Here is a 15,824-nt window from a genome sequence, read left to right as displayed (position 1 = left end):
GTACTGGTTGCATGCCTGCTGTTTTAGGGGAGGGGAAGAAGGGAGGTAGCTTCGAGGAGTCTTTGTTAGGCGGTTGGCATTCACACTTGGCGTTCACTTCTGCTTGGGTGACTCTGAAGGGTCTGTTTAGCTTTCTCGCTTTGAGAGAAAAGCCTGGTGAAATGTCCAAAGTAGCACTAGTGCTGATGTGCAAATAGGTTAACTAAGCTGTACATAACTCAGCACAGATAACAGTGTGTCGGCGAGAAGATGGTAACTCTTGGGTGAGAGGGAGAGAAGGGACCTCCTGGGAGGCTGGGCACCTGCAGGTTAAACCTACAAATACACCTTCGCCCTTCCCGAGAAAGTCTTGCAAAGAAGTTGGCTTGTGATGTGTGTCTGGAAAAGGGCTGAATCTTTTTGACAGGGTCAAAGGGCCCAAGCTTAGCGTGTGTATTAGATGTTTAAATACTATCAGGAACAAATTCATTGCCAATTAGAAGTGGATTAAACACAAAGTGAAACGACTGCTTTTTCTGTTACTGTGAACGTTCAATCAGTAAGAACTGGACACTAGATCAGTGCTTCAAATACGCCTATGAAAGCCATAAAGCAAGCCAAACGTAGCTGATCTGCCCTGCTGGAACAAAACCTCTTGCCTCCTACGTGTGGTTGTAGGCCCTGGCTGTTTAGATCCCGCTTTGAAGAACCTCTTCTGAGGTTTAACATGGATTCTGCCCTGGTGAAGTGACCCAGATGGGTGTTATTCTGCACACCAAGAATTTGCAGTTAATGGGGGGTGAGCTTCAGCTCTCCCACTTCTGTTATTTCTGGGGTAGGTACTGCTGGTGATAGTGCCCGTCAGTGAGTGCTTTCTTCCCGAGGTCTGGGCTGGTGTGACGTGCAATTAGTTCTGCAGCTACCTGGTGACTTCTTAGCAGTGGGATAAGATTGCTCCCCATCTTTTACAGAAGATGTCAGAGCTCAGTGCCAGAATAGTACCCTTCGTCTTGCTTGTTAACTATATTTCACAAGAGATTGTCATGCAGATTAGGCAGTGTCTAATAAAGAAACTGGGAAAATGACCCACTTCCATCCGTTCATTTACACGGAGTTCTATGTGCTGAAGCCTTAGACCTGATGATGCTGACAAACAGCAAACCTCCTGCTGGCTGTCCTAAAAACGAACCTTGGAAGGTTGTTCCTATCTCTTAATCTTTTTCTTTTCCTCGTGAAGCGGAGATTTGCATGGAGAATTCCTGGCTATTCAGACCTAGGAGTAGACCCTGCTGCATACATGAGAGAGAAATTAGGTTCTGCTTATGAGACTCTTGCCAATCTAAACCAAGCTTCTGATGCCATTGGTAATTTGATTTCTGAAAAATAAAAAGTCAACTTTTGATTTCTCGGCAATATTCACAAGTTAGAGCTACATTTCTGTCCTTGCTAAGAAGTTAGAAGTTACTTATGTAGAGACATTTAATTCTGGGTTAGTATTTATAGTGGTCTTTAACAAGTCATGCGTTTAATTTCATTATGATAAATGGACGAAATAGAGGAAGTAAGGGTCGGAAAGTGGGTGCTGGCTGATAACCTGAACTGTCTTGCAGCAAACTCAGAATAACTACTTATTTATGCAAATGGAGGAAGTTCTAGTTGCAGAACTGTGTGTTTGTTTGAAGACAGTGCATTCAAACCTAATGTGTTTCTTTCCTGATGTATTATTGTTGTAAAATTTAAGGCTGTTTTGTTTTAAACTCGGACTCCTAACTTTATGTTCTCAAATAGAGAGCTGTTGTCGTACAGTAGGCTTTTTTTGTTTGTTTGTTGATTGACTGTTAAGTCTGACTTTTGTATTGTATTAACTTTTCGGAGTTTAGTCCAAAAGAGATTCTTCCTCCAAAACCTGTGAAGAAAGATAGAGAGCAGAGACCACGACATTTACTCACGGACCTCCCGCTCCCTCCAGAGCTCCCTGGAGGGGATCCATCTCCTCCTGACTCCCCGGAACCAAAGGCAGCCACACCACCTCAGCAACCGTTCAAAAAGAGACCAAAGTAAGGCTGGCTTTTTTTTTTTTGCTTTTTTGAGTTGTTAGGTTTTCTGTTTCTTCACACAAATGTCAGTCTAGGTTTCCAAAGCTTTAGGTTTCAGGGTGTACTGCAGCACTCCTAGAAGAGCTGACCGCATCCCCTGTGCTCTGTGTGGAGACGGCACTGTTGAAAGTGCAGTCATTTTTTAAGTTGAACCTGGCAGCTGCTTTGCCAGCCCTCAGCAGCCTCCCCACTATTTATCAGATGGGAAGAAGAGTTAACATGCACTTACTTATAAATCTTTAGCCAGACTTAGTTCAGTTGTATCAAAATTCTTTTGTTCCCAGACTCATTTGAGTGCTGTCTTCAATGAGGGAAGTGAAATGTGGAGAAAACAAGTTCATATTTCTGTTTTTTCTTATGGTATATTAACTGTTTCCTGTGGGTTGCTTCCTATTCAGATTGCTCACAGTGGGAGGCCACTTGCCCCATCTATTTGAGAGCTAACAGTATAGCTGTTTGGGAAGAAGAGGAGGTTGGGTAAATTGTGCACCAAACAGACTATGGTTTGGGCGTTGTACTGAAGCTGTGATGGATTCTGTTGTCTTCCCTTTTGACCCTTTCAAGGGTAGAAATTGCTGGAAGGTGTCATACTCAATCTCAAGCCACATCTACCCTGAAAGCGCTCTCATCTTTTGATTTAGCTATGCCTGGAGTCCAAAGAAACCTCCTGATGAGTATCCCTATATATTGGTGCTTCTGGAAGTTGATTATTCCAAATAGGAGACTTACACCTTTTCTTCATGCACAACTGAAGGATTGGTCATGTTGCAAGGCATATAGAACTTCCCCAATAACAAACTTTATGCAGTTGTTGAACGAGCTCCACTGGCGTTTTGTACACAGAGTGCTAGCTACACTTTCTTTTAAATAAAAATCAAATCTCCAGTGTATCTGCAAAAGATTCCAAACACTGATTTCTTTTTTTTGTCCTACTGTAGCATAGTTCTTTGGTCTTTTTTAGATAAAGATACTGGTTTGGTTCTCCTTCAAGCTACTCTAGTTAAAAGTATATAATGAGATCTTTGTAGAAACTTGTGTAGCTAACTGCGTGCCCCAGGTAGGCTATAGGAAAATGCTTCTGCCACCTCAAAGTCTGTGGAAATGAGGTGGCATAATAGCCGTTTTGCTTGTCTTCCCTGCTATTTGTCCTCCTTATTTCCCCAGGAGGAACAGTGTATTGCTCGTTAGCCGTATGCCACTGATAAACACATAACTGAAGTGAAAAGACCTGATAGTGAGAGTGCTCTGGCTGGCACGCTTCAGTACCTGCATGAAACAGAAGGGTGATGTTCCTGTACAGCAGTGCCTGTATCTGGAGTAGTTGAGACTATATAGCATAATTCTTCGGACTCTACTGAACACTCGGTAGGAGTGTAAAGACAGGGTGTCTGACCTTTGCTTTTTGTTTTGAGAGTACAGCTTAAAACAGTTGAACGGGCGTGCATTTGTGGGATGGCGGGCCAGGCGGAGCACCCGGGTGTCTAACAGTCCTCTTCGCTCTTTCAGAATCTGTTGTCCTCGGTATGGGGAAAGGAGACAGACGGAAAGCGACTGGGGGAAGCGTTGCGTGGACAAATTTGATATCATTGGGATTATTGGAGAAGGGACATATGGGCAGGTATACAAAGCCAAGGACAAAGATACAGGTAAGGATGCCAAGTGGCTTCAGATTGACTCCACTTCTTTAAGGCCTTGTTACTCTGAGTGTGCTTAAAACCCCTTCCAATGTTAGTGGTGTTGCCCGTTAATGACAAATACCTGTAGAACGAGAAATGGCTCCAGCCCTGGAATAAACATTTACATCTGGTGCTCTCAAAAGGGGCAAAAGAACAGAAGCTCTGAAATCCTAACTGGGCGTTGGTGCCCAGCTGCCTTCTCTGCTTGTGAAATTGTGTGCCCTGCGTGTACAGTTTGACATGTGGGCAAGCGATCGTGGTGATTGTAGCTGTGGCAGCCATAGATGCCAGCTGACCCCCTGCTTTTTAAGTGTGCCTTTGTTGGACTTTATTGTAGCAGAGCTTGTGAAAGGGACTGGCATGGTTTCCAGGGTAAGTTTATGTTCACCTGTGTGACTTCTTGCTGGAGCAGATTAGGAGGAGCGCTGGTGTCATCTGTCTTGAGCCGTAGGGTAGGTAACTAAAGCTGTGGTAGGGTGGTAACTAAAGCTGCCTCTGCTGTTTCTTGGTGAATGTTGACTGTGCTCATAGCTACTTTCAACTTTCCCCTGGAAACCCATAGAGTTGTTAGCAGTGATCTGCGGAGAGGCTTTGACGCTGGCTTGTTCTGGCAGGTGAATTGGTGGCTCTCAAGAAGGTGCGACTGGACAATGAAAAGGAAGGCTTCCCCATCACGGCCATCCGCGAGATCAAAATCCTTCGGCAGCTGATCCACCGCAGTGTTGTTAACATGAAGGAAATTGTCACGGACAAACAAGATGCACTGGATTTCAAGAAGGACAAAGGTAGTATTTGCTGCAGGGTGTGGTTTCGATTAGCCAAAGAGATGATGCAATTCCATTTGTTTATTCTTAGTGCAAAACTAAAAATCTAAACTCTGCTGTAGATTTTCTTTTCTGCATTCTTCCTTGATACATAGTTCCAGCGAGTTTGGCATTTGGATTTGGCCTTACATCAAAGGATAGATTCCAGTTAAAATGAGTTGTCGCACTGCAGAGCAGAGGTAGACGTGGGCTTAAAAAGATGCATTGCTTTCCTGTAGAGTCACAAAAGAAGAGTCTTTTCAAAAAAATAAAAAAAAATTTAAAAAAAACCTTTACAAGGTTACTTTTAGCACTGATTAGTGGCAACAAACTTATTAATAGTGTGAAAAGTTTTCTGTCCCTGTGAAAGAAGGGTGTTCTAGCATCACACTAACTTTTGTTTGGGGCCTTTTCTTCCATGAGAGAGAAGGGAATCACACAAACATCAGTTCAAGCCACACATAGCAGTAGTCTCTTCTACAAACTAGCTTGAAAGAAAACAAAACAGATAGGTAAGTGTGACCAGGATTTCAAAAGAATTTATTTTGGGGGCATATTTCGATTTCAGATGTCAACTTGATGCGTTAGAGGGACTTAGTTGGTTTGGGTTTTCTTTCTCCCCTTGAGAGGGGGGAAAAATCCTCTAGGATGCCCAGTAAGCCCTGAATATCACAAGACTATGTTAAAGGAAACACAGCAGAACATGCTCAGGAGTGCACAAAAAAGAATATTTCAACAATTGAATCTATTTTTTTCTTTGCCTCTCCTCTCTTGTCTTACATCATTTCTGTCTTGATTATACCAGGTGCCTTTTACCTTGTGTTTGAGTACATGGACCATGACCTAATGGGGCTGCTAGAATCTGGCTTGGTACATTTCTCAGAGGACCATATCAAGTCTTTCATGAAACAGTTAATGGAGGGTCTGGATTATTGTCACAAAAAGAATTTCCTTCATCGAGATATTAAGTGCTCCAACATCTTACTGAACAACAGGTAACCTGGGAGTAGATACCCTTCTGTCCAAGCTCTTACCTGCGCTCTCCCTGGGTTCAACTGAGAGCACACAGTTGTTGTCTTCACCTTGAATATGCTTAGGAACAGGAGGTGTTGATCCACTGTAGGAATACAACCCTGCATCTTTCCGTGGCGTGACGGATGGTTATAATTAAGCAGCGGCTTTCCTGGGTGCTGCTGCCAGCGGAGAACACAGCTCCTGCTGCAAGGGTGAACAGCCCTAACAACCTTCTGCTTAACTTGCCCTCGGTAGCGGCCTCTCCGTGCGAGGCCCTCTGCTCACTGTTCTGCAGCTCCTTACAGTTAACTTTCTTTCATGTTGACCTGAAGTAAATGGGTTTCTATGTACGCTTCGTCCATGGTATTTTAGCAAAAATACTGTTTATTGGAAGGGCTTCTATGCAGAGAAGCCATTGAAGGTTAAGGTAGGAAGTAGCAGTTCTCCATGAATGCTCTCTCTCCTCTAGATAGGAATGTTTGGCTGTAACATAGTTCATCACAGAATACATAATAATTATTCATTTGCTGTTAATTCGCAAGTCTTTATCTGGATACCCATAAGAAAACTTTGAGCCTGTGAGAATAATACTGTGCATAATTGCATCCACATGTCTGGATATCCATCTAAAAAATGTCTCTGGGACATTGGCCTATTGGGAAGGGTTTGTGATAGAGATGAGACTGAATTATTGCGCTTTTTTTTTTTGTTTCTTTGAAGCATTAAATAGGATCTGGAAAATTAAGATTGGCATATCCAAAAGTAACTACTGCAAATATTGCTTTGTTAGGCCTTTCTACTGCATGGGGGGGGATTTCCTTACTTTTTACCGCTGCAGTCTGTGAGCCCAGCTGTGATTCAAACCAGTGACTGTTTTTGTCTTTCAGTGGGCAAATCAAACTTGCAGATTTTGGACTTGCCCGACTCTACAGCTCAGAGGAGAGGTGAGGCATGGTGGAGTGGTGGAAGGGGGAAATGGCTTACACAGGGAGGATGAGCTCCTTTCTTCTCAATATCCACCTAGTCCCTTCACTTGGAAGTCCTGGCATTGACTGAGAAGTGATTTCCAGTATAAGTGGTATAATGCAGCTCCTCCTGGCTGATATTAATAGCTTTTCATTAGACAAACCAGCTGATAAGGAACCAAAACATCTTTGCTGCTTGCCATGGCCCTGCTGTGGACCACATTTTGCTCTAAGATCAGTCACTATTCAGTCATGGCAGCCTACTACTGCCTGTTGCGGGTCAGGATTTTTCAGTCTTGGGTACCTACAGCTTACTGTCTTGTGCACACAGACAGACCTGTAGAATCTGTGATATCTCATCAGCTGTATTTAACTCAGGCAGGTGCTATGGAAGCCTAGGCACTTGAAAGCCCACTGCTTCTACTTACATGCCTAACTCTGCAGTTTGGGAGTAAAAATTACAGTTTGTAAGGGGTTTGTGGCTCTTGTCATCGGTTTATGTTTTTGTATCTTGCATTCCAGCCGTCCGTACACAAATAAAGTCATTACGTTATGGTATCGACCTCCAGAATTGCTGCTAGGTGAGGAGCGCTACACACCAGCCATAGATGTGTGGAGCTGTGGGTAAGTGCCTGGTTTGTATCTTTTGTCCTCTTGGGGCTGTGAACATCAGCTCTTGAACAGAGCAGTTCTAATGGAAGGTGGCCTTTGATTTTTTGCTAATTTCGGAAGCCGTATCTGTTCCAGCTAGGCAGAGTGTTATGACAGCATAGGAATGCTTTCAAAAGTCTGTGCTTGGAGGAAATAGGTGTTTGTCACCTAACTAAAACTATACTATTTAGTAAAAACTCCTAGGATGACTTTTCTTGGTATTGACAGGTGAAAGCATTAAAAAATACCTGTTCTCACTATTTAAAAACCAAACCGACCAATCTTTGATAATGTTTTACTACTAAGATCAGAAGAGGTGACAAGCTTACTCTGTGCTGGTCATAGCTTCAGTGTATGGTTTTAATGACCTAATAGAGAGTTTTTCTGTAAGCTCTTCAGATTGCTGTTTGTCACCTGTTCGTTTTTTTCAGCTAAATCTAGGAAACATTTTAAAGTAGAAATTTCAGGTTTCTAGTAGTGTAGGGAGCCTTGTGAACAGGAGGAGTCTGGGCAGTTCAGCCACAAAGATGGAACATTTTCCAAGTGATTCAGAACCAGGGTCTCGAGGATTCAGCATTCAGAAGTGGGGCTGGATTTCCCAAAGTGTGTACTTCCCATTGTGATATTCAGAGGTAAACTTTCAGCAGAGCTTAGTACACGAGCAAGAAAGGTTTGTGAAAGTCAGGCCCTGATAATTACTTCTGAAAACTCTGGCCGTGAGGTCCGGTTACTCTTCAGTGTCCTGTACCGAATGAGTGGTGTTGCCCAGTTCCAGCAGACAGGTGCCTGTATCAGCCCGCAGCTATATTTGGCACCGATTGTCATTCCTGTCCGAAGGCTTAAGGGTAGGTGTTAGGGCCTGAATGAGTCAGAGTTGTCCTTTCCCTCCTTCTCTTCTTTCCCTTCTAGCTGTGCTAATGTTGTGTGCGCGTACAAACGTTGCGCGTACAAGGCTCTGTTTTGTGCTTGGCAGTGACAAACAGTGAGCTACTGGCAGCTGAGGATAATTTGGGCCAGCAGATCTCCCCCAGTAAAGCTGAAAAGATAAATGAGCTGAATCTGGAGGAAAATGAGATGTCTGGCTCTTTTTCTTGTCATGCTGTTGACACATCCTCCTTTCCCTGCAAAGAGTTAAAGTGTGAAGCCTGTGACATGTTAACCAACCAACTAGTGAACGTTATTTCCCAGCTGTGTAGAATTGGTGACTCTGTACACATAGGTTAGTTTGTCAGTTCTCAACTACAAGCCCTGATGCAAATAACTCTCCTCAGGCAAACCTGCTTCTGAACAGAGATGCTGCAGTGTTCAAACGATCATCCCAAGGGTTTGCTGTCATGACCTCTTGCTTTTCCTCTTTCCAGCTGTATCCTCGGGGAACTGTTTACAAAGAAGCCTATTTTTCAAGCCAATCTGGAACTGGCTCAGCTTGAATTAATCAGGTAAAGCATTGCACATGCATGCCTATGAGAAGAGGTACTGCAGAAACTGCTCATGCACACAGTCTCTGTGTTATAAGAGCCCTCTTTCTCTAACCTGCCTGCAAAATAGGACCAGCAAATGACTGTAACTGCAAATGGGAATAGTTAGGCATTTAGGCGTCCATGCCTACCATCAAGTGTGTGCCTGCTGATGTATGCGCCCTCACTAAACTTTGCTGTTAGCTGAGTGCAAAAAATCATGAACCTAAATTGCATCTCACGCTGAAAATTCATTGTATTGTGTTGGGTGGTTTATAAACTCAAAGTAAGGATTTTTCCTCTTCTTGATACCTCCTTTTTAACCTGAGGGTTATCTGATCTCTATTGAGGTGTGCCCAGACCTAGGTTATTGGTATAGAAGTGTGCCCAGACCTAGGTTACTGTTGCTTAGAAAGGCAACATTTTCACTGGGGTTGTTGACTCTTCTCCTCGCTGCCTTCCACCTGCTGATTGTACTCTGCTTTTCTGGTTCTCAGCCGGCTCTGTGGGAGCCCCTGTCCAGCGGTATGGCCAGATGTCATCAAGTTGCCCTACTTCAACACTATGAAACCGAAGAAGCAATACCGAAGACGCCTGCGTGAGGAGTTCTCCTTGTGAGTTTTCTTAGAGAGGATAAGTGACTGCTTGGGGGTCATGGCCTTCTGTTGCGTTGTGTGCGTTATCTGCTATCCTTTGGCCCTTGTCTGCCTGGCAGGATTAAGCAGCCCTTCCCCTTCTTGCCTTCTGCCACTGGGCAGCCCTCTCCAGGAGGGCTTCTCCCATCTGGGGAAGGCTGGAACGGGGTCACTGTCCCCTTTCTAAATATCTGATCTGCCTTCCGGAGGGGTTCCTTGCCTCTGCACACTTGTGGCACTTCTAGCTAGGGTCTGCACTCGAAAGCACTCTTGACAGTGTGGCATTCTTACGGTGCTGAGGCTGTCTGACTTCGGAGACATACTCTCGGTGGGGAGAGTATAATTGTGTAATAGTCTTGTGGGATTTGTAGCAGAGTTGCTCTTCATAAATGGCAAAAATCAGAGTGAAAATATCACATATCTGATGCCTGTTCTGTTGATGTCTTTGAGCTGCTGCATCACGTAGTAATAAATTTTGACTGCGTGGATTTCTCTTAGGCCTGAGGTGTCTCTCTGAAAGTGGGCTTCTCCCCTGTTCAGAACAACCCCTTAACTCAGCCGTGTTTCCAACTCTCTGCGCAGCATTCCTTCATCTGCTCTCGACCTGCTGGACCACATGCTGACGCTAGACCCTGGCAAGCGCTGCACAGCAGAACAGGCCCTGCAGAGTGACTTCCTTAAGGATGTTGACCTCAGCAAAATGGCACCTCCAGAGTAAGTTCCAGCTGGCATCCTCCGCCGCAGTGGGCTCTCTGCTAATGAGCTTTGGGAAGGAGCCACTGGCTTGGCCTTGGTGTTTTTTCAGTCAGAATGAAGTTACGATTTCTGGGCTCTTTTCTCTGCCCATTTTGTCATATGGCTGAGCAAATAGTTCTTCCTGTGCTGTTGGTTTTCTGCCTGATGACAGGCTGGTTTTATGAAGCTCAATTTAATGCTTGTAAGGTGCTCTAAAACTCTGTTGGAAGATATGCAAAAGTAGCATGTAGCATATCCCTGTCCTCTGTGCCACGGAGGACTGGCCGGAACTCGTTTATGCTGCTTGTTAATTGACTAGAAGAGTGGCCTTTGAGCAGTGTCACGCTGCAGCTCTTTTCTCCCACTCCCAGTCAAGCAGACTATAAAACTCTGCTCTAGCTGCTTTGTGTGCAGGTATGGCAGTAGGTTTTGAGATTCCTGTTTCCTTCAGAGTTACTGAAGGCAGTTGCTTTCTTAAAGCCACCCGGACTTGCACTCATTGGGGCTTGTGTGTGTTGTAGCTAACCCAGTCCACTCAGGGGTGAGATCCCAGTGCAAATTCAATGATGCACATGCAATTGTGCCGCCTTTCCTGGTTCTAGGACTTGCCTCTTCTTGGTTTAGTGGTGTGGTTGCAGTCAGAGGAACATCTGTGCTTCTTGTATGGCACTAACAACTTTCTGTGGTCTTTGAGGATTAAATCGGTTTTCTTGTCATGTCTCTTAACTGCTAAGTGTTGTTCTCTTCCAGCCTTCCCCACTGGCAGGATTGCCACGAGCTGTGGAGCAAGAAACGCCGACGGCAGCGGCAAAGTGGGATTGCAGTGGAGGAGCCACCATTATCAAAAGTTTCTCGGAAAGAAACTACCTCTGTTACAAGCACAGACACTGTCAAAAACAGCAGCAGTCCTGTGCACCCACAGCCTGCCCAGCTCAAAACGGAGTCTGGTGCTGGAGATGCAGTAGGTCAGTGCCCAGTCTGGTCTGTAAAAGGCTCCTCCTGATCTGTTACCTCCCTGCTCTCCCCAGTCTGGGTGTTGAGAAGTCTGGTTCTTTCACCTCTATTTCTACAGAAAGGGCATTCCAGACTCTTCCTATCCTGATTTCCACACCCCGCCTCCCCCCCGCCCGCCCCTGTTATTTTTCTTTTTTTTTTCTCTCTGCTGTGGAAACTATTGGCTGCAGAGCAGTCTGGCTAGTCTTCAGAAGTCACTCACTGATGAGCTGAGTATGAATTTGTTCTATGAGTTACATTATTGGTTCCAAAGCATGCTTTCACGGAGGATAATGAAAGGAATCGTTGAGTCACTTAGGCCAGCAAAGTAAGAGATAATAGGCTGAAAGGTACAGCCATGTGAAGGATGTGCAAAGGAGCTCAAGTTTGATCTTGTTGATCAAATCACAGAAAGAAAAGGCGTGGGATGTAACAGGCTAGTGGCTGGTGGACAAAAGTGTACGTTATTGCACTTTGCTTGTTGCGGAAAAGATCGCTTGGTCATAAAGACTTATGGGACCAGGACTTGTGCGCTGTTTCCAAAACTGTAACCAACCTTCCTGTGTCTAAAAAATAGTTGGAGGGGAGGTATTTTGATTCCTGGGAACAGAAAGATATACAAAGTTGCCCAGACCATGCTGATTGTTCTGTAGAAGCCTTATAAAAACCCAGATATGGGTTAAAGCTTCATTTGTGTCAAATGTGCTGACAAGTAACAAGGAAGACAGTTCTTGCTCCAGGGAATGCACAATCCATGTGTTCAATGAAACATGGCAGATGGACTAAAGGTGGTGGTTGGATTAACAGCTGAGAAAAGTGAGTGTCACATTCTTAGTTGCCTACCAGCAAGAGGAGCTTAATTTTAAGCTTCTAAAACCAAACCTTTGCACCCTTCTTCCCAAAAAGTTTGACTTACAAAGTCAGTGTGAAGGGACACCCTTGTCACTTGTCACTCAGGAGGCTCTGCTCCAGCATGGTGCAAAGGGAGGTGATGTATTTTTGTAAAGGGTTGTATTTTAGACTAACCTGGATACTTGCAGGTCAGGACAGAGTCCTCTGCAAACCCAGGCCAGCTTTCAGCAAGGAATTGCCTTCTGCTTGACCTAATTTCTTTTGCTGCGTCAGTGGAACACACCCTTCCTCCATCCCAAACAGCAGCTTAGCTCCATCTCGGGGAAACCTGCTTTCTGGTGCAGGAGAGAGCGCTTTTGATCTGCGACGTGGTGCAGGGGCCTTGGGAGGGGCTGATCTGCTGTCGCACTTGCTGCTCCAATTGCCACTGAAGCGGGCTGAGGGTTTCCAAACTTCATCACGTGTCCTCGGACTTGTTGCCGTAACTGGTGGCACCGGTCTGATTCTTGGGATGCCCTCGGTTAGCTAACCGAGGAACGGGGAGGTTTGGCTCAACTGAGTTGATTTTAACAAGCAGTTATGTTGGTAGATTTGAGGGGGCAGTGGAGAAGCTTCCCTCTGTGGCTGACGGTGGTACCCAGCTGTAGCCTTGGGCCAGTGCAGTGTGTGTGCAGTACCACGGGGGGCTGCTGCAGTGCTGTTCAGAGGTGACCGCAGTCTGCAGGGGGCAAGCTGATGGTGGAAATCTGAGGAAGCTATCCCGGAATCCTCCTCCCGGAGACTCTGTGCCTTCCCCTGCCCCGGGGACATGGAGAAGGCGGTTTTCAATGGTATGTGCAGTATCACGATTACAAACCAGTGCGATGTAGCTTTGCCTGACGTTCCTGTGATGCTGCTTGTGTTTCCTGCAGGCCTTGGAGAAATCACGCAGCAGCTGAATCAGAGCGAACTAGCTGTTTTACTGAACTTGCTGCAGAGCCAGACTGATCTGAGTGTCCCACAGATGGCCCAGCTGTTGAATGTACACTCTAACCCAGAGATGCAGCAACAGCTGGAGGCTCTCAACCAGTCCATCAACGCTCTGACAGAAGCCACAGCTCAGCAGCACGAGTCTCAGGCGGCAACAGCAGCGGCAGCAGAGGGAGCCATAGAAGAGCCACCCGCAGAGGCCCAGCTACCAGAGGAGCAGGCGACTCCAGAAACAGCCAGCACTCAGGGAGATATGCAGAACGTGCTGGCCGTTCTGCTGAGTCAGCTGATGAAGAGCCAGGAGCCTGTTATAACCCTGGAGGAGAGCAACGGGGAGAAGAGCAGCGAGCAACAGGGGCCAAGGAAAACCCCTACAGTGCATCCGGAGGAAAGTACAGGTAAATAATCACGACTGTTGCTTGTGCATCTGGGATGCCACGCACTTGTTGGAACAATTAAAGTGTTCCATGTGAGTGCCTCTAGTTTAATTGTGGTCGGGAGGAACTGAGACATTTGAGTGTTGTGACAGAGGGAGGCCAGGGGTGTGGATGGGAGGAAGGAAAGGTGCTGGGTGCTAGAAATGTGGTCAAGCCTCAGATTTCAAGACTGAGAAAGACACTGACCCCCTCCCTGCGGTAAGTGCTGGACTGCTCAGGAGGTTTTAACAACTGCAAAAGGCCAAAACACAAGAATAGTTACTGCTCTGCTTCACATCTCCAAAGTGTATAAAATCCATTAGTGCTCCACTGTGAATGGGTCAGTGAAGATTAAAGGTTTTGGGTTTTTTCCCAAAAATGAAAGGAGAACTCGGAGTGTCAGTTCTTCCTTTGATACCCCTAGTAATCAGTTTATGCATTCAGGTAGTTTTTTTTGCACAGGAGGTTGAATCTCTGCAGATTTTCCCATCTTACTGTTCGTCCCAACTCTCTTTTTCACCGTTCCCGTCCTGCCCTCTCAAAAAAAAAAAGTGCAGAGATGATTTTAAGAACATGAGAACAGAAATACTGGAGAGTGCTGGAAGGGAGGGATGGTGGCAGTTGCGTACATAAAACTTGTGCATCCAGCTTCGTTGTGCCTGGTTATACTTCAAGTTGAGTTTTGAGAGTCCTGAAATTCAGCGACTTCTGAAGTTGAGCCAACCTGGCTGGCTCTTGTAGAGCAATTAAGAGGCATGTTTAAAAGATCTGATTGTATCAGTGAACTCTTGGATTTCCTTTTCAAAGGTGAGTGTAAATGTCTCCATGTCTTTTGTTTCTGTTGATTTTTCTGAATTATTAGCAACATCCTGTGACGACCTCACCAAATTCTAGAAGCGCCTCCTGAGTATGTCTCAGACTCTCCAGGGAGCCTCTTTTGGCCCGATACACAACTCCTCTGCAATGTAGCTGAACGTGCTGTGTTCTCGTGCCTTCAACACACCCGCCCACCACAAGCCAGTTGTGATCGTGCTTTTTTTTTCTTTTTTTTTTTTCCCTAGTACTGGAAGATAACTAGGTTATTGTAGAGCAGAATCAATTAAATAACACTGTTCTCTGTTTATAATTATTTTAAATGATATGCTGTCCCCAAATCAGCTTGGCTTTAAAATTACCTGAAGATTGTTTTCTGGATTTAAATACAATCTAGTTTTAAAGTGGACTGACTGATACGGGTGGAGGGGTGGTCCTGGAAGACTACTGGTTTTCACAATAAAGTTTGACCTTTTTAATAAGCAGTTTTGCAAATGATTTGAGGATCTGATTCAAACAAGGTGTTCGTGGCCTCTTACATCATCGCCAGTAATAACTTTAATCACCGTGTAGCCAATCCTTTTTGTCGATGAACGAGATCGAGTCAGTTGAGTTGTGTTGCTCTGCAGGAGTCAGGACTGGTTTTGTGAGTGAAGTCGGCACCGGGCGCCGATTGCGTCCTGTGGGAAGCTGCGTCCTCCCCTCCGCAGCGTCACTTCGGGCCCTGGCACTGCCTTAGCACGGGGAGGGCTGGGGCTGTGCTTGCCCCTTTCCCACCGCCTCACCGGGTGGCTTTGTTCTTCCTCCCGGCTCCAAAGCAGTCGTACAGAGTAGGGAGAGCGTGGCGATGGTGGGGGTGTGTGTGAAGGGTCCTTTTGTTCTTGCTAGGAGGGGCCCTTTTGAAAGGGACATCCTTGGGACTTTGGGTCTGGTCTGGAGCGGGAGGGGGACAAGGGGGTGGGGAGGCGGGGAAAGGATTTTTCTCATGCCCCAGGATGGTCTGTACATTGCATTTGTGGGTTGAGATTGTTTTGGACTGTACGCTGGAAATGTACTTTGTAAAACAGTCAAAAACCAGGTGAAGCAGAGCCGGCTCTGGTAAGAGGCAAAGAGGGGACACGGGAGGGTGTTCCCACTCCCTGCAGTCTGTTGTGGGTGCAGTCAGGAGCTGGTACGTGTGGGTTTGGCATTGGGTTTTGTGGTTTTTTTTCTAAACCAATACGTCAAGGCCACGCTCCATCAGTATGCAGCTGCCTAGCTGCTGGCGAGCCTGGTACCGGAGCAGTAAGGCACGGCATCCCTCTGCAGCGGGAGACCCCGCTTTTGGGGAACACGTGCTGTCGTGTGGCTCCACGTCTGTCTCCCGCCCGGCGTTAGCCTTTGATCCGAGAGCAGGAATTCCCTCCATGGGTGCCCATGTGTTAGGACAGCTGTTGCCGACTCATTGGGTGCGTGGGGACGGGGCGAGTATGGGGAAAATGTTAATGAATGTGTGCGTTGATCTTTCAACGAATGCCAGCTTTTAAAACTCTCCCCCTCTTTTCCAGTGCGTCCTAGCGAGCAGACTGTCTCGCTAGGCAGTTTGATTTTTTTTTTGTATAAATGTATTTATATCTGTTTTGCGTGATGCTTTAAGATGGTGTTTAAAAGAAGTAACCCTTCCACAGCATGTCCTCCTCGCATTCTCCCACCAGAGAAGAGACCCCCCGAGCCCCCCGGACCGCCGCCACAACCGCCTCTGTCCGAAGGCGATCTCGCAAGCGCAGCGCA

General features: G+C 46.0%; 1 protein-coding gene across 1 annotated transcript in view; it reads left to right on the top strand.

Annotated features, from left to right (window-relative positions):
• Positions 1-14,536, top strand: part of CDK12 (cyclin-dependent kinase 12) — a 24,525-nt gene extending 9,989 nt beyond the window's left edge. Inside the window, 12 exon segments of the mRNA XM_009703161.1 lie at positions 1,860-2,036; positions 3,582-3,721; positions 4,366-4,536; positions 5,360-5,549; positions 6,456-6,512; positions 7,056-7,157; positions 8,546-8,623; positions 9,139-9,255; positions 9,859-9,990; positions 10,762-10,976; positions 12,768-13,223; positions 14,104-14,536. Of these exon segments, the coding sequence (XP_009701463.1) occupies positions 1,860-2,036; positions 3,582-3,721; positions 4,366-4,536; positions 5,360-5,549; positions 6,456-6,512; positions 7,056-7,157; positions 8,546-8,623; positions 9,139-9,255; positions 9,859-9,990; positions 10,762-10,976; positions 12,768-13,223; positions 14,104-14,135 (1,867 nt within the window). The 3' untranslated portion in view covers positions 14,136-14,536.
• Positions 14,537-15,824: the final 1,288 nt, after the last annotated feature.

This window comes from Cariama cristata, unplaced genomic scaffold (assembly GCF_000690535.1).
Source record: "Cariama cristata isolate BGI_N322 unplaced genomic scaffold, ASM69053v1 scaffold33556, whole genome shotgun sequence".
NCBI classification, from domain to species: domain Eukaryota; kingdom Metazoa; phylum Chordata; class Aves; order Cariamiformes; family Cariamidae; genus Cariama; species Cariama cristata.
This window is presented reverse-complemented; position numbering and strand designations above follow the sequence as displayed.